Here is a 21,401-nt window from a genome sequence, read left to right on the forward strand (position 1 = left end):
CGGAGGCGCCGGCTGGTGGGTCGGGGAGGACGGAGGTCGTAGAGGTAAGGAGGTGCCGGAGGGGCGAAGGGTCTTAGTCACGTCGAGACGTCTCGAAGCGCTTCGGGGTATTTTGTTTCCGGGGAAGCGTTTCCCTTCACTTCCCGCAATCTTCCCAGAATCAATCTGTAATGGGGGGTGTGGGGGAGGGAAATAATAATAATAATCCTTGCATTTGATCCAGTGCCTTACCACGTCTTCGAGAGGTCTCAAAACGCTTCACGGAGTATACTGTAAAGTGAATTGACTATTTTGTGGGCGAGAGAAAATATAAAGGAATTTATTATCCCCAATAAACTCAAATGCAGCAAACATGAAGGCTAGAAAAATATCATTTGAATAGGAAGCAAATACTAACAGTCGAAGATATTCCATTCAACCCATCGATGGGTTTGACCAGCTCTTTGCTGGTTGGAACAGGAATCTGTTGCAGGGTTCTCGTCTGATAAAAGCCAGGGACTTTTGCAGGTGGGGAAGAGAGGGGGGAATTCCCTCAATGTCATCTGAGATATTTAATGATATCAGGCAACTATTCAGCGGGTACCCGTGAGAGAGGTTAATAGGCAACTTGAGCAATTGATCAACAACTACATCACCAGCAATCTACGTACACATCATTAGAAACTCTCTCTGTGCAGAAGGAAATCTCCCCGACTAAAGCAATGTCTTCGCCCCAAACCCAGACTCACATTTCCCAAAAGCCCTGAGATCATGCACAAAAGGGGAAGCCTTCTCCCCTACTCGCCACGCCGTCAGTGGTAGACGTCCACAGGCAGTTTGAATTCCTTGAAGGTGTAGAAGGAGATGTCACCGCTATCCACCACAGCAAAGACAATAGGCACGTCGCCACTCTGATAGGACAGTGCCTTCATCAAGCGGAGGTCTGGCACCGACTCCTCAAAGCTGCGGAAAGGCCAGAAGGCAGAATGTGAGAGAGAGTAACCCAGTGATCTCACACTGAAGTGTCGATCAACAACATGAGAGAAGCTGTGCTTTGAAATGGGACCCGGGTTCTCCCACTGGGGTTCCCATCGGACGGAAACGGTCATGCAAAGTAGATCATTATTATTATTATGGATGGCCTTTTAGGATAAGCAGCTTATGAGACTTGATGGATCAGGAGGCAGAGGATGGGGGAGGTGACCATATGGGTGAAGAGGTAGGTTTTAAGGTGGGATTTGAAGGTAGAGAGAGGCGAGGCAGAAGAATAGACAGGGAATTCACTTCTCTCAGTGTAATGTGGTTAAATACAAGATCAGCTAGTTTAACACAAATCATACACAACTGCACACCGTGCGCACACAAACCACGCACTCATACAGATCGCGCGCACAGACAAATTACAAGCACACACACACACACAGATCGCCCGGCACCGTACCTGCAAACACACATCCTTGAATAGGGTTTCCCGGGCTGGGATTTGCGGAAAGCCGCCACAGTATCAGCCTGGTACACATTGAAGGTGATTTTTACGCTCTCGGTAGACTCCTTGAGGCTGCACAGCACAAAGTGGATAATTAGGTATTTAGACACAGACTATTGTGAGCACTGACTGACAGAGTCACTTTGCTTATTGTGTGGAAAGCTTTCATAACTCTAAACACTAAAATCAAATCACTGCTCAGCATCAACTACAGAGAAGACATCGCCAGTCTTACCAGCCATTCACTATAGTCTACAGCCCTCTCCATCCCTGGTGTCATTCTCATCATCCTCTAATGCTACCAGATAACTTACCAAGCAGCTCCATCCAGGAGGCGAGTGGAATGCAGGATGCCAATACGTTGCAGGAGGTCTCCTTTGTAATGGAAAGAAAACAAGGAACAAGTTAATAATCAGCTGTAGCCTGTCCTCAAGCACAGCAAAATTACAAATGTCAAGACTGAGGTGGATAGATATTTATTAGGTCAGGGTATCAAGGGATACGGAGCAAGGGCGGTAATTGGAGTTGAGGTACTGATCAACCATGATCTTATAGAATGGCAAAACAGGCTTGAGGGGCTGAATGGCCTCCTCCTATTCCTATGTCTTTTCACGGCATTTTTTGTGGACTCTGGCCTTGTCCTATCTGCCACCATGATTTGACATGTAACTGGAAAGTTTTGGATTCAAATCCTGGCGAGCGAGCTCAGCCCCTTCACCCCTTTTGACGTTAACCCACTTTCTCTCTCCATAGATGCTGCCTGAGCTGCTGCATGGTTCCAGCAGGTGGGTGTTCCAGATGGACTTCTTTGTCCACTGCCAGCAGCAAATCACCAGAGCCTGCTGCCTACCTACCGGGTGAGGTGACTTGTCTGGGTTTGATAAGCGGCTGAACCTGGTCCTTCCAGAGGTGGGGAGGCAGCTCATCGTGTCTGTTCTGCTTCCATTTCAAGAAAGTCTTGTACTCTTTCCAGTTGGCACACTGCCTGACCCGCCTGTCCTTGTTGATGTCGGTTTTGTATCTGCTTGCCCTCTCCTGCTTCTCCCGTTCCCTGAAAGACATTTTCTCTTGCTTCTGGTTTAGCTTGTGTCGCCAGGCACCTGCATCGCACGCTTGTCCAACCACATTCTCTGGCAGAAGGTCTGCGTCCAGGGCGGGCAGGTTGGTGTGCGGGCAGTCTCTCGCAAAGTTCGGGAACCTTATTTGGCTGAAGTCCCACCGCAGCCGCCTCATTGACACCGAGCTCGTGTGAGCTCTCTGGGGAGAGGAATGGACAGGACCTGGAGACGCCAGAGTGGATTCCTCCATCGGCCAATCGTCAACGCTCCCCGAGGCCTCCTGTGCGCTCTCCAGCCTGATGCTTGCGTTCCTCAGGCCGGGCTCTAAGGGCGGTTCAACCTTGTCTTTGAGAGACCCGTCTCCATCCAAACACTGGCTCTTTTTTGCTACACCTTCCTCAGCCTCTGCGACCACAGACCTCTCACCTTCCCTCGATCGCTCTGCCTGGCCTCGGTCGGAGTCCTTACCTCTTTAACAGAAAGAACAATGAAATAAAAGCAATCCTTGCATTTGATATAGTGCCTTTCACATCGGATGGATGTCTCAATGTGTTTCAGACTCTAGCGGATCTCTCCCTCCCTCTCTCTCTGACCTGCCCATAACCCCACTCCTCCGCCCAACCTCTTCACTCATCTATTACGGGCCTGAACAGAGATCAGGAGGAACATTTTCACACAGAGAGTGGCGAGTGTGTGGAATTCTCTGCCACAGTTGGTTGTTGGGGTAACAACCGGGTGCACCTTCTAAAAAAAGGCCGGACACTCGGTATGAGAGAATAAAGTAGAGCAACGTGGGGAAAAAGCCGGGATACAGGACTAGGGATTGGATCTAGGATGGACACCCATGCAGAGTATAAACACCAGCTGGACAAGACGGGCCGAGTGACCTGTTTCTGAGCTGTACCTTCTATGACAGAGGACATTTCAAAGCATTTTACAGGATTTACTGCTAAGTGTAGTGACCATGTATTTTGTAGGCAAACATTTATAAATCATTGAAATTTGGGGATCGAAGGAAATCCCCTGTGGCCGTGGCAAACCAATGCACTCCCTAGCGAGACACTGCTTTCCCAGTGAGTACCTGCCAGTGTCTGGGCTGATGCTCCTCTTCCTCTTGCGCTGGTGCTTGTCCGAGGCTTTCAGATGAGGCTCCAGGTTCAGCTTCTGCTCATAGGCCGTGGGAACGCCACTGAAAGGACAGAGAGATGCCATAGCACCACAGAGCGGCAACTCAAGCTAATCGTCGGCTCATCAAATACCGGAGGCTTCCTGTCACGTTTACTTTATGTTATTTACTTTTGGATCGGAAGGCTCTGGATTCCATAACTGGTCGCTGGTCTACACAGGCCTCCGCCCTTGCGAGGTCAATAAAAACAGGCTCCCTGTTTAACATATTCCTCGAGGAAGTAAACGGCATCCTGTGCCCTGGAACCTACCCTGCGGGGGGGGTTGTTGTGGTTGCTAGACCTCTAAGGAGACGCCCGTGATAAAAACAGACACACACACCTGCAGGAATCAAAGGCACCACTGCTGATTGACCAGCCTGTCTGGCTCCATGATAAAACTTGCAGGTATAGACATACACTCAACCAAATCTGCGAGCCAAAGCCCTGCGGGGTAGGGCGGCCCTAGCTGGATAAGGACCAAAGCATTTTCACACACTGAGACAGCCCGTAAAGAGGAGGGGATGGACACAGAGAGAAGAGGGAGAGAGAGAGAGGGCGAGGGTAAGGCAACCTTTACCTGGGATTAAATCGCATCACAACATACCCCAGTCTTTTCAAGTGACTGTAAACCTTCAACAAACAAAAGAAACACTTTTCAGAATGTGTGGAATCAGGCACATTGTCTGTTCAAACAAAGAAACAGGATGACAAACAGCTCAATGGCAAAATGTCAGAAGCCTGAAATTCCGGTTAGCCTAGGCCTTGGAAGTCAAAACTTGCTCAGAATTGTAGAAAATTCTTGAACATCTCTGTATTTGGAACCCGGCTTTTCCACAGGGCTTGAGAAGAAACTGACTTCCAAATGCAAGTTGAATTTAAGAACTTTCCACAATTCTTAATATCCACCTGAACTGGCAGACGGGACCCTGGTTTAACATCTCATCTGAAGCACCTTCCAACATGGAGCGTCGACTCAAGTGTCAGCCTAAACCCTGAGCTCAAGGTCACTGAGGGGCATAAACTAACAACACTGTGACATGAGGTTTACCAACTGACCCAGGCTTGCCCACACTTTCTACCCTCATACCTGATAATGATGCAGTGGGATAGTTTGAGCAGACAGTAAGATCTCGTAAGCTTCCTGGATGGACAGAGGCAGCTCTCTGTAATATATCTGGATGGACCCCTGAAAGGCAGGTTACTTGTTGTCAGTATTTTCATATACAGACAGTCTAGTTACCAACACAGAATTGGGAGCGTTAATCTATCTCATCATTTCAGCAGACACCACGGGGATCTTTGACGGTACCTTGCTGGCGTTTTGCTTTACTATGTACTCACACACTCCAATAGGTACAGCGCTTCCTCAGGATACAGCAGCTGCTTCCCGTGCCTCACGTGTCCCATGGTGTGCCAGAACTTCCCCTGAGCCAGGACAAGACAAGGAGTTGGCAAGGCACAAAGCACCAGGAACATCAACTCGCACACAATTACAGTAGTTCATCTAATTTTCACCTGGTTAAAGGTCTCAAAGCGCTTCGCAGCGTCAGAGTGGGAGCCTAGGCAGGTTTGGGAGATTGGAGGAGGAGGAGGAGGAGAGAGTTTAACACTATTAAACAGGAACAAATGCTTTGGTTACAGGGTTAGATGATAGAAATCCCGAATTAAGAAACCCAATAGTTTAAAAAGAAACTCACAGCATTGGACGTCAGCTCCACAATGTTCTCCTGTCTGTTCCATTCTGTCCTTACCAGGCTGCCTCTGGATAAAATGAAGAGAACAGCTATTTATACAGATAAACAATAGCCCACAAAGCAAACACAGCCGGAGAGGTGTACATCATTACGAGGGGTTTTGATGGGGCGAATAGAGAGACACTATTTGCACAGTCAGTGACTGGAACATGTAGATTCAGATAACCACGAAGAGCGAAAAGAAAGCTTAGGAGATTGTTGTTTCACTCAGAGAGGTGTTGTGATGCAGAATGCCTCGGCCAAGTCAGGTGGCAAACAACAACAACAACAAGATTCCATTTATAGAGCGTCTTTCACGTCGGGAGGACGTCCCAAGGCGCTGTACAGGTGGGTCAGGACCCGAGCATTGGGGGGAGAAATGGTCAGGGTGAGGGGAGGGAAGGGAGGGAGCGAGGAGGGGGCAGATGGTCAGGGTGAGGGGAGGGAAGGGAGGGGGCAAGGAGGGGGGAAATGGTGAGGGGAGGGAGGGAGGGGGTAGAGAGTCGAGAGCGGAGCTGAAGGCTGAAGGTCAAAGAGAAAGGTCTTGAGACCGGCCTTGAAGGAGGAAAGGGAGGAGGCGGCGAAGGCACCGGGGGATGGACATCCAGAGCCCAGAGTAAAGGCAGAGTCCGCAGTGGATTTCAAGAAGGTATGGGAGGGAGAGACGCTTCAAGGGGGGTGTGGGGATAGGGCAGTGCGACTGAAGGGAGCACTTTGCTCTGCCTCGGGACGTCCTCCCGACGTGAAAGGCGCTCTATAAATGGAATCTTGTTGTTGTTGTTGTTGTTGTTGAGCGCCGGGGGCCAGACCCGATGGGCCTCGTTCAGCGCACAGCGCAAACGTCTCCGGCTGCAATAAGCCGCGTTTCTTACAGCCGCTCCACTCGCTCCTCGGAGAGGAGCTGCCGCTGTTCCTCACGGCACAGCCTCAGCTTCTCCGCCTGCTCTTCCGACTGGTCCGGGAAGAAGTCCTTCTGGCCGTGGGATCTCTGAGGAATCTTGTGGTCCCGGGAGCGGGCTGCAAAAAGCTCCTCACAGCTGCACACAAGGAAAACCACAGCATCAGGGCAGTCACCCCTCTCCTCCTCCCTCCGCGCCCCTCTCCTCCTCCCTCCGCACCCCTCCCCTCCCCCCTCCGCACCCCTCTCCTCCTCCCTCCGCGCCCCTCTCTCCCCCCTCCGCACCCTCTCCTCCCCCTCCGCACCCCTCTCCTCCTCCCTCCGCGCCCCTCTCCTTCTCCCTCCACACCCTCTCCTCCCCCTCCGCGCCCCTCTCCTCCTCCCTCCGCGCCCCTCTCCTCCTCCCTCCGCGCCCCTCTCCTCCTCCCTCCGCGCCCCTCTCCTCCCCCCTCCGCGCTCCTCTCCTCCCTCCTCCGCGCTCCTCTCCTCCCTCCGCGCCCCTCCCCTCCTCCCTCCCCCTCCCTCCCCTCCGCGCCCCTCCCCTCCTCCCTCCGCGCCCCTCCCCTCCTCCCTCCGCGCCCCCTCCCCTCCCCCCCCTCCCCTCCCCTCCGCGCCCCTCCCCTCCTCCCTCCGCGCCCCTCCCCTCCTCCCTCCGCGCCCTCCCCTCCTCCCTCCGCGCCCCTCCCCTCCTCCCTCCGCGCCCCTCCCTCCTCCCTCCGCGCCCCTCCCCTCCTCCCTCCGCGCCCCTCCCCTCCTCCCTCCGCGCCCTCTCCTCCTCCCTCCGCGCCCCTCTCCTCCTCCCTCCGCGCCCCTCTCCTCCTCCCTCCGCGCCCCTCTCCTCCTCCCTCCGCGCCCCTCTCCTCCTCCCTCCGCACCCCTCTCCTCCTCCCTCCGCACCCCTCTCCTCCTCCCTCCGCCCCCTCTCCTCCCTCCACACCCCTCTCCTCCTCCCTCCACACCCCTCTCCTCCTCCCTCCACACCCCTCTCCTCCCTCCACACCCCTCTCCTCCTCCCTCCGCACCCCTCTCCTCCTCCCTCCGCACCCCTCTCCTCCTCCCTCCACATCCCTCTCCTCCCTCCACACCCCTCTCCTCCTCCCTCCACACCCCTCTCCTCCTCCCTCCACACCCCTCTCCTCCTCCCTCCACATCCCTCTCCTCCCTCCACACCCCTCTCCTCCCTCCACACCCCTCTCCTCCTCCCTCCACACCCCTCTCCTCCTCCCTCCACATCCCTCTCCTCCCTCCACACCCCTCTCCTCCCTCCGCGCCCCTCCCCTCCTCACCCCCTCCAAAACCTACAACAATATAAGAAGTCCCACAAACAGCCATTGAAGTGAATGACATCGGGGGCCGCTGTGGGCAAACCGGGGGGCGGGGGGGGGGGGGGGGGGGGGGGCGGGGGGAGGGGAGAGGGGGTGCGTTCACCCGCAAAAACAGAACCCCCCTCCCGATTGGGGCGTGAACCCCCCAACCCGCCCCCGCGGGGGGGGGTGAGGCTCCCCCCCAGGGAGAGGAGAGAGCAGCCTGGCTCCCGGCTCCCGGGGCCCGGGGTCGAGTCAAGAGGCTGCGGTTTGCGGGTGGAAGCCCCGCACCGAGAGCCGTGGGGCCCACAGGCTGCCGGTGACGTTGCCGCTTTAAGTCGGTGCCCCCCCTCTGTCTGTTACCGGCGGCTCCCGGGGCCCCGCCCCCTCCCCCCCGTGTCGGTACCTGAGAACACGGCTGCGGTCTGACTCCCCGCAATCGCTCGGCTCCTCGGCCGCCGCCATCGTCCTCACCGCCGCCGCCGCCCTCCCGGTCCTAACGCCCGTCTCTGTCACGTGATGTCCTGTCCGTCCTGTCACGTGTCGTGTCAGAGGCTCCGCCCACCGCGTTGAAGGCAGATGTCCATCAGGTGCCGGAGAGCTGATGGTGATGATGGTGATGGTGATGATGGTGGTGATGATGGTGATGCTGATAGTGATGATGATGATGGTGGTGATGATGATGGTGGTGATGATGGTGATAGTGATGGTGATGATGATGATGGTGGTGATGATGGTGATAGTGATGGTGATGATGATGATGGTGGTGATGATGCTGATAGTGATGATGATGATGGTGATGATGATGATGGTGGTGATGCTGATAGTGATGGTGATGATGATGATGGTGGTGATGATGCTGATAGTGATGATGATGGTGATGATGATGATGGTGGTGATGCTGATAGTGATGGTGATGATGATGATGGTGGTGATGCTGATAGTGATGGTGATGGTGGTGATGATGGTGATAGTGATGATGATGATGATGGTGATGATGATGATTGTGGTGATGCTGATAGTGATGGTGATGATGATGATGGTGGTGATGCTGATAGTGATGGTGATGATGATGATGGTGGTGATGCTGATAGTGATGGTGATGATGATAATGCTGATGATGAGGAAACTCTGAGACTTGGGGCCACAGCTGCTGGAAGGCGTGACCTAGAGTCCTGAGTTCCTTCATGTCGGGAGGACGTCCCAAGCCGCTGGACATTCCCAAGGGGTTTGGACCCGAGCTGGACCTTGGGATCAGGAGGGGTGAGCGCGGGGAGGGGAGGAGGATGGCCGAAGGTGCGGCGGTCAAAGAGGAGGTTCTTGAGATGTGCCTTGAAGGAAGCAAGCGAGGGAGCGAGGGGAAGGGACTGTGGGATGGACTTCCAGAAGTTGGGGGCAGAAAGGCTGCAGGCCTGACCGCCAATGGTGGGGTGGGCCGGGCGGGGGACGTGGAGTGGTCCGGAGCCCGCTGAGCGGCGGGAGCGGACAGGTCGATATGGGATCAGTAGGTAATGGGTAGGGAGGAGCAAGGCCATGGAGGGCTTTGGAGACAAGGATGAGTATTTGGACTGTAACCTCTGGGGGAATGGGGAGCCAGTGGAGCCGGACAAGGGTGGGGGTGTTAGGGTCACGGAGTCCGGCGCGGGAGAGGACCCGAGCTGCAGAGTTCTGGATGCTCCGCAACTTGTGGAGGGAAGAGTTGGGAAGGCAGACAAGAGCCTGGAACCCACCTGGATTGGGCTGCAGAGAGGCCCGGAGCCGCAGCCGCTGCTTGAACGCCGCACCTCCATTTATTATTATTTTTTGAAGGGATTATTATTACCCCCGGAAAGGCGACCGACTCACATCCGGCTAGGAAAACAGCGGTATCGCGTTGTATATTAAAGGATAGCGGGTGTACCCGCTAAATACCTCTCCCCATTGTGACCCCGCTCCCCTAACACAGACCCTGTGCTTCCTTCCTTCCCTTCAGCCAATTCTGAATCCACGTCCGTGTCTTGCTCTGGATACCCAGTGACCCACAGCTTGTGGAGGAGTCTTTCACGTGGCTCTTTGTTTGTAAATCTAAACGTACAACATCAAACGTCGCCATCAATTCTCACCCTTTGAAGCCGAGGCTCTGGAATCATGAAAGAAGGTTAGTCCGGGGGAGAACAGGTGACGCGTTGACTTTAAACCCTTCAGTGGAATGACCTCGGCTGGTAAATGTTTGATAAATTAAAGCAAACGGTTTCAATGTGCCCCGGAAATTCACAATCCAATTACCTTGCAGCTAAATAAATTACGCACTTCATTCCCAGAGAGATAGATGGCACAGCAGGTTGTTGAAATGCTGCATTGGGAGGCTATGCAGAAATGATATTATTAAAAATAATAACTTGCGTCCGTATGGCACCTTTCGGGTGAAAATAAATTTCTCAAAGCACTTTGAATATTTTAATAATAATCCTTGCATTTGATGCAGCGTCTTTCGCAGTGAGAGGACATCCCAAAGTGTTTGCGTGTTTGGAGTGGTGCGCCTTGGGACGTCCTCCCGACGTGAAAGGCGTTGTTGTTGTTGTTTTTCTTAATCCCAATTAAAATCTTATACATTTCTACATACATCCCGCTGACCACAAAATGTACAGTCACTCCACTTTACACTGTGAAGCGCTTTGAGTCATCTCAACGCCATGATAAGTTTTTAAATCAAATGTAAGGAGTATTATTGTTATTATGATGTGCTCTTTCAAGTCTGAAAAGCCCTGGCTTGTCTAATCGTTGCCCATAACTCAACACTTACTGAGAATGGCGTACTGTTGCCTGGCCACAGCTCTGTTGTAGTATTTAGGTACTGAAGACAAGCCTCAGGACACCCAATACATTTGAGGAAAACCTTATTGCTCCAACTTGGAGAGGGAAGAGGCTGGTTAATTGTGTCGCATTGTTTGTTCCCTTGTGGCACTTTGGCACAGTGCCAACGGCAAAACCTTGCGCACGTTCCCTTACCTCCACAGACCTCTGTTTCTACTTGCAATAACAACAAAATTACACTTATAGAGCGCCTTTCACGTCGGGAGGACGTCCTAAAGCGCTGAATAGTCAGGTGTCGGGATCTGAGCATGGGGGAGGGGCGGTGTAGGGGTGAGGGAAGGCAGAGAGGTGGGAGGGAGACCGAAGGCATAGTCGAAGAGAAGGGTCTTGAGACCGGCCTTGAAGGAGGCGAGGGAGGAAGCGAGCGGAGGGGACCGTGGGATGGAGTTCCAGAGTGTGGGGGCAGAGAGGCTGAAAGCCCGGCCATCGATGGTAGGGCGGGTCGGGCAGGAGACATGGAGCCCGATGAACGGAGGGAGTGGGCAGGCTGAGTAGGAACCCGGTTGTTAGTCAATTGGCAGATCTGTTTTCCGGGAGTAACAATCCCTTCAAAAAAAATAATAGTAATAATAAATAAATAGACAAAAATTTGGTCACTCAATGCACGACTGTTTGTGGGACGTTGCTGCGGGCAATTGGCTGCCGGGTTTCTGTGAAGCGCTTTGAGACGTCTCGAAGACGTAATGAGACGCTATATCAAGTGCGAGAATTATTCTTATTAAATTGTTGTCGTGAGCTGCATGGAGTAATGTAAGTGCCCATCAGAGGGCAGAAGATACTAAGAATAACAACTGGAATAGCACGATGCACTGAATTCTTAATCACAGGATAATAATAATAATAATCCTGCCATTTGATGCAGTACCTGGAGGTGGACAAGCCTCACGTCTCCTCACAGGGGGTTCTTACAGTGATTGTAGGCAAACCCAGAGTTTTATCTGGGCACCAGGATGCCAGGAGAAACTTTGCAGAAGTGTAGTGACTGCGGGCGAAATGCGGCAGCCAATTGCGCACAGCAGTGTCCCACAAACGGTCGTGGCTTGAGTGACCAAATTATTACTATTTTGCAAGGGATTATTATCCCCGGAAAGCGTCCATCTGACCCTTCCCCCCTCCCTGGGAGCATATTTGTTGGATGTTTTATCAACTTTGAGAGGGGTGATCGGGACACGGAACCTTCTGTTCCACGTCTACAGCTGTACCTCTCTCTGTACTTAGCTCTCAGCTGAGAAATTTGTGGCTGTTTGTACAGAGAGGGTAGATGTGATATAACACGGAGTGGAGAAGCACAGGGGTACTGAATCAAAGGATAGTTGAGCTACAGAAGTGGGGAGGGGGTGGTGGGGATTGAGCTGGTATTGGAAAAATATGAAGAATAAATGAGATCAGAGGTCCAGCTTCCGGGGAAGAGCTGAAGGTGTGGGTTGATTCAAAGGTGATGGCAGTTGGCACCTGCCCATTGCTACCTGGAGAGAACGGGGAAGGATAATTGCCTTCAACGAATGGCTAATTCAATAATGTGTGAACGCCATTGACTTCACAGACAATTGAGGAGAGATAGGAACTTATAGGGGACCAGTGTGGGTGGCGAGGGCGAGGTGGAGAATGTATTTTCTGTGTAAAGACACCAACACAATCAGGGAATGGAGCATGAATAAGAAAACGTAATAATAAATATAATCCTTTGCATTTGATAGAAGCGCCTTAGACGTCTCAAAGCACTTCACAGGAATATTCAGTCACGTGGATTGTGCAGATGAAACGCGGCAGCCAGTTGCACGCAGTAATAATAATAATAATCCTCACGTTTACAGCACCTTTCACGTCAGGAGAACGTCTCAAAATGCCGTGTAAAGTGCAGTGTTCCAAAACGCGGTGTAAAGTTATGACGGGCATCGGTGAGTCTCGCTGTAACTGTTGAGTCCCAGTGAAGAAGATTCCACTGGTATCTTGGGCGAGGCTCGCACACTGTCCTCTATTTCTCTTCCGATTAAAAAAAAGTCTGTTGGCGCGTGCGTTATCTGTACCTTTCAGCACCAGAGAGAAAAAAACAGACAACGATTTGGGTGTAACCACAGGCGGGAAGTATTTGCTCTGTTGTCATCCGGCCCGAGGGTGGATCTCCAGTCACTGTGGTGTAAACACCGATGAGATAAAGGTGTCAGGCTGACTCCTTTCAGTCTTTCTCGCTCCGTCTGTCTGTCTCTCGCTCTCTCTCCCACAGTCTCTCTCCACTCTCTGACTCGCAAGGTTTTCTGGGCTCCTGTCCCACTTTGGGCACTTTGATCTCACCCTTTCCGGGCTGACTCTCCAGCGCGGTGTTATCTCTTTCAGATAAAGACGTTCAAACCAGACCAGGCCGTGTCTCCGGTTTCATGTTTTCAGGTAAAGATTAAAGATCTCACGGTGCTGTTGTGTTGTGTTGTGTTGCTGCCGTCCTTCGGGTGAGACGCTAATCCGGGGTGGGGGGGGGTTGACCAAATTATTATTATTACTGAGTTATGTATTTTTGAAGGGATTATTAACCTGAACTGTTATTGCAAAAGTATTATTATTTTGAAAGGATTATTCTGTGAAGGGGTTTGAGATGTCTCGACGCCGTGATGTGGTGCTATATCGAATGCAAGGATTCTTAACACGTATTATTATTATTATTATTAGTATTATTATTATTACGGAGAGCACAGTCCCGCACGTGTGGAGGGACCGTGCTATCTTGTGGGTGAAACGCAGCAGGACAATTGAGCGCAGGCAGCGGTGTCCGACCCACAAACGATCTGGGGGGGGGGGGGTGACCAAATTATTATTATTATTATTATTGAGTTATTTAGTTTTGAAGGGATTATTTAACCTGAACTAGTATTACGAAAGTATTATTTTGAAAGGATTATTCTTATGAATAATAAGTGCTGGTGGGTGTGGGAGGGGTGGGGGGGTGGGGAGGATCGGTGTGGGTGGGGAGGAGGGGTGGGTGTGGAGGGAGGGTGGGGGGGGTGGGGTGTGGGGGGGTGGGGGTGTGGGTGGGTGGGTGTGGGTGGGGAGGATGGTGGGAGGGGTGTGGGTGGGTGTGGGTGGGGAGGGGGTGGTGGGAGGGGGTGTGGGTGGGGAGGGTGGGGTGGGAGGGGGTGTGGGGGGGTGGGGAGGGTGGGTGGGAGGGGGTGTGGGGGGCTGGGTGGGTGTGGGTGGGGAGGTGGGGAGTGTGGGTGGGGAGGGTGGGAGGGGGTGTGGGGAGGGAGGGTGGGTGTGGGTGGGGAGGGGGTGTGGGGAGGGTGGGTGTGGGTGGGGAGGTGGGGAGTGTGGGTGGGGAGGGAGGGTGGGTGTGGGTGTGGAGGTGGGGAGGGTGGGTGGGGAGGGGTGTGGGGAGGGTGGGTGTGGGTGGGGAGTGTGGGTGGGGAGGGAGGGTGGGTGTGGGTGTGGGGAGGGTGGGTGTGGTGTGGGTGTGGAGGTGGGGAGGGGTGGGAGGGGGTGGGTGGGGAGGGGGTGTGGGGGGGGTGGGCAGTGTGGGTGGGGTGGGTGGGTGTGGGTGGGGAGGGTGGGGGAGGTGGGGAGTGTGGGTGGGGAGGGTGGGTGTGGGTGGGAGGGTGGGTGGGGAGGTGGGGAGTGTGGGTGGGGAGGGTGGGTGTGGGTGGGGAGGGTGGGTGGGGTGGGTGTGGGTGTGGGGGCTGTGTGCTCAGTGTGGGAGAGCTTTGGAAGCTTTGGCCAATGATTGATGGTGATGGAGCCCAATGGCAGTGTTGGGGCAAACAGAGCCAATGTGTGGCAGTGGATGGTGGGACTTTCCGGCCGCTCTCCGTCTGTCTGTGTCTGTGTTCAGGTGATAAAGTGGGGCAGAGTTTTGCGCAAAATAAAGAAGTCTTTGGAGGAGTGTGTACACGGGGAGAGGAGGGGAGGAGGTCTCTCGCTCTCTCACCCCCTGACTGTGTTGGAAGGTTTTTTTCACTGGGAATGGTTTGTGGAGGACGAGAGTTTGTGAAGATCGTGGATTAAAAGTGGAAGGAATTAGGAGCTGTTCCGATGTGAAGGCTGTGAGGGACACTCGGTGAGAAGGCTGTGGGGGGCACTGAGGGGCACTGGGGGAGAAGGCTGTGGGGGGCACTGAGGGGCACTGGGGGAGAAGGCTGTGGGGGGCACTGAGGGGCACTGGGGGAGAAGGCTGTGGGGGGCACTGAGGGGACACTCGGTGAGAAGGCTGTGGGGGGCACTGGGGGGCACTGGGGGAGAAGGCTGTGGGGGGCACTGGGGGAGAAGGCTGTGGGGGGCACTGGGGGAGAAGGCTGTGGGGGGCACTGGGGGAGAAGGCTGTGGGGGGGCACTGGGGAGAAGGCTGTGGGGGGGCACTGGGGGAGAAGGCTGTGGGGGGGCACTGGGGGAGAAGGCTGTGGGGGGCACTGTGGGAGAAGGCTGTTGGGGGGACATTTGGTGTGAATGAGTTTCGGGGTTTAAACAAACGTCGCAAATCTCTCCTCTCTCTCTCCTGCGATCGCTCGGAATCCCCCACACACTGCACCCCCAGAAACCCCCCCACACACTGCACCCCCAGAAACCCCCCCACACACTGCACCCCAGAAACCCCCCCACACACTGCACCCCCAGAAACCCCCCCACACACTGCACCCCCAGAAACACCCCCCCCAACAGAGCAACTCCCCCCCCCCCCAACAGGGCAACTCCCCCCCCCTCCCCCAACAGGGCAACTCCCCCCCCCCAACAGGGCAACTCCCCCCCCACCCCCCAACAGGGCAACTCCCCCCCCCTCCCCCAACAGGGCAACTCCCCCCCCCCAACAGGGCAACTCCCCCGCCCCCCCACCCCCCCCCCCCCCCCCCCCCCCCCCCCCCCCCTCCCAACAGGGCAACTCCCCCCCCCCCCCCCCCAACAGGGCAACTCCCCCCCCCCCCCAACAGGGCAACTCCCCCCTGTAGCTCAGTGGTTAGAGCACTCGCTTTGCAAGCGAGAGACCTGAGTTCAATTCCCGGCAGAGGGCGAAACCTTGGGCAAGTTTCCTTACTCCACATAGAGCCTAATAATAATCCCTCCAAAACCAAAAACAATAATAAATTGGTCATTTTCAATCCACGACTGTTTGTGGGACATTGCTGTGCGCAATCGGCCGCCGCGTTCGCCCACAAATATACAGTCAATTCACTTTACAGTGTGTTCTGTGAAGCGCTTTGGGACGTCCTCCCGACGTGAAAAGCACTATATCAAATGCAAGGATTATTATAACAGGGCAACTCCCCCCCCCCCCCCCAATAGGGCAAACTCCCCCCCCCAACTCCCCCCCCCCCCCACTCCCCCCCCCCCAACTCCCCCCCCCCCCCCAAACAGGGCAACTACCCCCCCCCCCCAAACAGCGATGGCCTCTATATATATATATATATATATATCTTCCCTGTTCCCTTTCCCCAGGGATCCAGACACCTGCCTGGGGTCAGTAAGACTCTCCCCCCCCCCCCCCCCCCCCCGGCTCTGCTCTCTACCCCGTGTGTGTGTGTGTGTGTGTGTGTGTTGGGGTGGGGGGGGGGTGGTTGTGCCGTGTCTGGCTCTCTCTTTGTTGTGCTGTGGTGATGGAGTCGGGATGATTATGGTGCCTGGATGGACTGACTGTGTGACCCCCCCCCACCCCTCACCCACCCATGTATCAAGGGGTTAAAGAGCAGCAGGGAGCGGCAGCAGCGAGACCGACAGGCAGCAAAGACTGGCAATAGAAAGGGCGAAAGACAGACAGACAGACGATCAGCAGGTGTGTGGCAAGAAAGAGGCAGACAGGTAGGCGGCTCTGGCACCGACCCAAACACCATCCGGGGCGGGCAGGAGCGGAGCAAAGGTTAGGTTAGCAATCCACACAGCTTGGGAGAGGTTTACAACGGGCAATTCGGGAGCGACCGGCTGCTGCCAGCCTTGCCTTGGCACTGACCGGGATGTCACCTGTCTCCCAAGTGTGGGCAATACCGCCCTTCCCAAGCGGGGGGGAAGCGGGCTTGGCCAAACCCTTGGTTGGAACGCCCTCCCCACACGGCACGGCTGCACTGGGTTGGGTTGAGTTAATCCCAATGGGAAGTGTGTGGCTTGCTGTGCAGCTGCTGGTCAAATCAGATTTGCGTCGATTAGTTGCCTTATTTACCCCTCAGCCGCCCCCAGTGTCAGTGGGAAGCTCCTCACAGCTCCCCCCCCCCCCCCCCCAGTGAGCTTTAAACCTTTCAGATCACAGCTTAATAAAAATAATAATAATCCTTGCAGTTGATACAGCGCCTCGTCACTTTGTTGAGACGTCTCAAAACGCTTCACTGCGAAGTGGAGTGACTGTGTATTTGCGGAAGGGCGATTGAGTCGGGGTAGGGAAGCGGGGAATGCGAGATCGGGTGTTACTCGGGGAGGGGCTGGGAGTCGGGTCCCTGGGGTAACCCTTTTTGTCTTAACTTGTCCCTTTCCCTATTTGTTTGTATTCCTCTCGTTCCACAGACCGCGGGCTGTCCAGAGATGTGTGTGGCTTGGCTGTAACCTCCTCACTGGGGGTGAGAGAGAGAGAGAGAGTGGGGGGGGAGAGATGCTCAGACACGCACACGGAATAGGAACAAGCAACGACTGAAAGACCCTGAGTGTGAAGACGGGGTGGGGGGGAAAACCTCAACAACAACAAAGACCGGAGTTCAGCCCTGAGGTTGACCCAAAATTGACCAGAGGGTGAAATTTATTCCCAGAAACTTTAGCCCAACTACTCAGCTTTGTTCAGCTTCGCTCTTGTGGGGGGGCGGTTGGGTGGTGGGGGGGGGGGTGGTGGGTGATCTCGTTCCCTCCAGCTGTTTTTGCGGAGGTTTGGGGAGGGGGAGGAGATTGGCTCCTAATGTGCAACTTTGGCTGCTTGGAGTTACCCACTCCCATCTAGCCCAGCCCCGGGCTGGAATCAAGACACCGGGTTTTTTTTGGGGGGGGTGTTGGGGCTGAGGATGTCGGAGCGATGCTTGTACCTGCGGGCAGCCCCATGAAGAGAGCCGCACAGTGAGGAGAGAGAGAGAGAGAGAGAGAGAGGATGGGGCGAGACCAGGAACTGGTTCAGACAGTGAAGAACGGAGACGTAACAGCAGCCCAGAAACTACTGGCAAAGATCAAGGCTTCGAAAAACAGTGAGTGTGTAACATGAGATTAAGGCGTTCAAATGTATTTTAACTCTGTTTTATATCTTGGTGCGTGTGGTGCTTTTTCTCTTTCCCCCCCCACCCCCCCCCCCGAAAAAAACAAAAACAAATCCAAGGTTGATTTTCTGCCAGGTGAAAGATTAAAAACTTAAGAACAGGAGGAGGCCATTCAGCCCCTCGAGCCTGTTCCGCCATTCTGTAAGATCATGACTCATACCTCAACTCCTAATTACCTGCACTTGCCCTCGATTCCCTGACCTTACTTCACCTCCCCTCCCCTCGTTGAATCATGGTGAAAGATTCCAGCTTTGTAAATCTTGTCGTAAATACAAGTGAGAACATCGCAAAGTGCTTCGCAGGATGTCAAGTGGATTGACTTGTATAAAAATCTATATGCATAAAACTTCCAAGTAGAAAAAACTTTGGGTTGGGGGGGGCGGGGGTGGGAAACGCACACGGAGTCTGAGTGCTTGCTGGTGAGGTGCCCGGCTGTTTTACATTACAGCAATACCCAGACGGCACCAATTAATCCTTTAAAACAAAGTGATGCTCAATTTAACCTTGGAAATGTACATTTTTCGGAGCTCTTCCTGACCGTTCCTGGAGCCTGGAGGCTTCTCTGGGGTAAACAGCGCGGACTATCGGAAGCTTATCTGCCAAACGCTAGCGGAAACTCCAGCGCTCTGAATGTGCACCCAGCTCCCACCGACTGACTGAGCGGCTGAATTTGTTGAGTGTGAACTTGTGTAGAGCAGATTTCAGCAGAAATGCAATCAGCGAGATTACACAGTGTGGCGGCTGCAAGAATGTTGCGTTTTGCACAAGATTTTGTTTTTCTCTCTCTCTCTCTGTATCTGTGTCCGCTTCTCTCCTCCCCATGGCCCTGACCCGTGGTGCCAGGGTCCGTCCGGGAAGATGTTTCAAAGTGCTTCGCGGGATTCACGATAAAGCGCAGTGACTGCGTGTTTCTGTAGGCGCGCACGGTTTGCACACAGCAACTTCCCGCCCACAGCCGTGGAGGGAGCAACCACTTTCGATACGCAGTCCGTTCACTTTACAGTATATTCTGCGAAGCGCCTTGAGCCGTCTCGAAGACATGATAAGATGCTGTATCAGTTGCAAGGATTATTATTTTATTATTGTTATCCAGGACATTGGGGGAGAGAGAGAGAGAGAGAGAGAAACTGCCTTCTCTTTTTGAATTGGGTCACGGGATCTTTAACGTCCACCTGGAGAGCCTTTAATGTCTCATCTGACAGACGGCACCGCCAAAAATACTGCGCTCCCCCAACACGACACTGCCCTGCACAGGAGGGTCAGTCTAGACCAAAGTCTGAATGAGATCTTTCACATGGGAAACGCTCAAAGCTCTTTGCCGAGACGGAGTGGGGCCCCAAGCAGGAGTGTGTTGTGGGGGGAAGGGAAGGATAGGCAGGAGGTGATGAAAGGCACAGTCAAAGAGAGAGAGAGAGAGAGACTTTTAGGCGGGTTTCGGAAAAGAGAGTGGGAGCGAGTTGGGATGTAGGGATTTAGGGGAGAGAGCGGGGCGGAGGGATTTAGGTAGAGGGGTGTAGGGTAGGGAAGAAAGCGGGGCGGAGGGACTTCTTAAGTAAGAGATTTCCTGAGAGTGGGGGTGGGTGGCAAAGTGTCTGAAAGGAGGCAGGGGGTTGGGGAGCTGTGCTTTACATTGTAAAGGGATGTTTGAAGGTTTGCAGTAACCATGGCAATGACTGCGCGCTGGCGCCCCAAATAAGATGCTGAAGGGGTTAAAAATTCCCGTGGTCGGAGTTCCACTCTATTGAAGGAGCATTTCAAAGCATTCAAAATTTAACAAATTCATTTTTTTAAAAAATAAAGTCGCGAACGTAGAAGCTTTTTTTTTAATTGTAAGTTATTTGCTTAAGAACGACAGAGATCGGGCCTCAGAGATTAAAAACTGAATTGAACAATTTGCCAAATTCTGCAGACTTTAGGTTAATAGGTTGTGGAGCCCTGTAGCTCAGTGGTTAGAGCACTCGCCTCGCAAGTGAGAGGACCTGGGTTTGATTCCCGGGCAGGGAAAAACGTTGGGCAAGTTTCCTTACTCCACACACAAGCCTCTGTTTATAATAATAATAATAATAATCCTTGCATTTGATATAGCACTTTTCACGTCGGGAGGACGTCCCAAAGCGCTTCACAGAACACACTGTAAAGTTAATTGACTGTATATTTGTGGGCGAACGCGGCAGCCAATTGCGCACAGCAATGTCCCACAAACAGTCGTGGATTGAAAATGACCAATTTATTATTGTTTTTGGTTTGGGAGGGATTCTTATTAGGTGTGTGGAGTAAGGAAACTTGCCCAAGGTTTCGCCCTGACCTGCCGGGGATTGAACTCAGGTCTCTCGCTCGCAAAGCGAGTGCTCTAACCACTGAGCTACAGGACTCCACTGTTGCTCTTACTGTTACTCTTACTGTTTACCAGCAGTAAGTAGGAACCTGGTTGTTAATCGTTTGGTGGATCGCTTTTCCGGGGGTAATAATCCCTTCAAAAAATAATAATAATATACTGTCACTAAATCTATGTCTGTGTGTGGGAACCTGCTGTGTGCACATTCTATAACTAATGTGTTACACAGTGGAAAACAATAAGATACTAATGGAGGAATGTCTCCCAACAACACACTTGAGCGCTTCCCAGGAGAGGGTCTGGGGACGTTGCACAGGGTGTGGCGTGATGCCGGGAGCCACTGGGGAAAAGAAATATTTGCCTGGATTTGCACAGGGTCCAGGCAGCCAATGAGACCTTTAACACTGATCACCAAATAACTGACTGTGTGTATTCAGTAACCACTTTAACACTAACTAGTTAGCTGGTCAGTTGGTTAACCAAAAGCAAACTACGACACTTCTTGAATGGTAGCAATGCCACACACACACGCACGCACACGCGCGCGAGGGTGTCTGGACATTCCTCTTCACGTAGACCGGCAAATGGGAGATCTCTTGCAGTCGGCTGTGCGGAGCTGGGGGCTGGGCAATGAGGATTTGGCAACACAATACATTTGTAAAAAGTGACTGCACAAATAACAAGTGGCTGAATCAGGCTCGCTGACAGATCTCTGCTTAGTCAGTGGTTATCGTAGTGCTGAGGAGAATAATAATCTCGCCTCTTTGACACCTTGTCTATAAAGTCTATCTGCCTCAAAGTGCTTCGCAGGCGATTGCAGTTGAGTGTAGCAACTGTGTTTGACGCAGGCGAAGTTTCAGCCCATTTGCACCATGCAAAGAACGGACAGACTCTTAAGCAATCCGCAAAGCAACAATAGATCACACTTGCGTAGCGCCTTTAGTCACGTGGGAGGACGTCCTAAGGTTCAGTTCAAGTGGAAGGCTGTTGGCTGGGACACCCGCAGAAACTCCCTTCTCTTTATAAAATACCATCACAAGATCTTTAAACGTCCACCTGAACGGGGCACAGATGTTGAGCGCAGTTTAATACCTCATTTGAAAGACGATACCTCTGACAATGCAGCTTTCCCCCCCCCCCGGCACTACCCTGAAGCATCAGCCTAGACTGTATGCTGAGAGTTCTGACGTGGGGGCTTGAACACACAACCTCTCTGTAGAATAGTTACACAGCCTTTGCCATAAATGTTGCCCTAGCTGCTGCGACAGTGAGTTATCTGGGCTGCTGTGTTCGTCTACAAAATATACAGTCACTACACATTAGAGGAAGGGGGGAAGACCAGGAGATCAGAGGTCCAGTGGGAGGGTGAAGGGTCGGGTCTGTTGTTAGAAAGTCA

The 21,401-nt window shown here is 53.3% G+C and overlaps 2 protein-coding genes and 1 long non-coding RNA gene across 4 annotated transcripts in view; 2 read left to right on the forward strand and 1 right to left on the reverse strand.

Annotated features, from left to right (window-relative positions):
* Positions 1–294: 294 nt before the first annotated feature.
* Positions 295–8,176, reverse strand: tsen54 (TSEN54 tRNA splicing endonuclease subunit). Its single transcript, XM_042342405.1, has 11 exons — positions 8,031–8,176; positions 6,295–6,459; positions 5,387–5,450; positions 5,031–5,114; positions 4,777–4,875; positions 4,267–4,319; positions 3,605–3,712; positions 2,320–2,993; positions 1,780–1,840; positions 1,421–1,537; positions 295–942 (listed from the first exon to the last, which is right to left on the reverse strand). The coding sequence occupies exons 1-11, from the start codon at positions 8,087–8,089 to the stop codon at positions 792–794; spliced, it is 1,635 nt and encodes a 544-aa protein (XP_042198339.1). The 5' UTR covers positions 8,090–8,176; the 3' UTR covers positions 295–791.
* A 5,945-nt stretch (positions 8,177–14,121) lies between these two features.
* On the forward strand, positions 14,122–17,220 carry LOC121850498. Of its 2 annotated transcripts, none has more exons than XR_006085618.1 (3): positions 14,122–14,516; positions 16,124–16,246; positions 16,940–17,220. It is a non-coding gene; the product is annotated as an uncharacterized LOC121850498 (long non-coding RNA). The 2 variants fall into 2 exon arrangements; XR_006085619.1 differs by lacking the exon at positions 14,122–14,516 and adding an exon at positions 14,643–14,657.
* Positions 17,221–17,249: 29 nt separating this feature from the next.
* The window catches only part of LOC103175749 (caskin-2), a 37,039-nt gene continuing 32,887 nt past the window's right edge, over positions 17,250–21,401 (forward strand). Inside the window, 1 exon segment of the mRNA XM_042342406.1 lies at positions 17,250–17,601. Coding sequence (XP_042198340.1) covers positions 17,508–17,601 — 94 coding nt within the window. The 5' untranslated portion in view covers positions 17,250–17,507.

This window comes from Callorhinchus milii, unplaced genomic scaffold (genome assembly GCF_018977255.1).
Source record: "Callorhinchus milii isolate IMCB2004 unplaced genomic scaffold, IMCB_Cmil_1.0 Scaffold20, whole genome shotgun sequence".
Taxonomy (NCBI): domain Eukaryota; kingdom Metazoa; phylum Chordata; class Chondrichthyes; order Chimaeriformes; family Callorhinchidae; genus Callorhinchus; species Callorhinchus milii.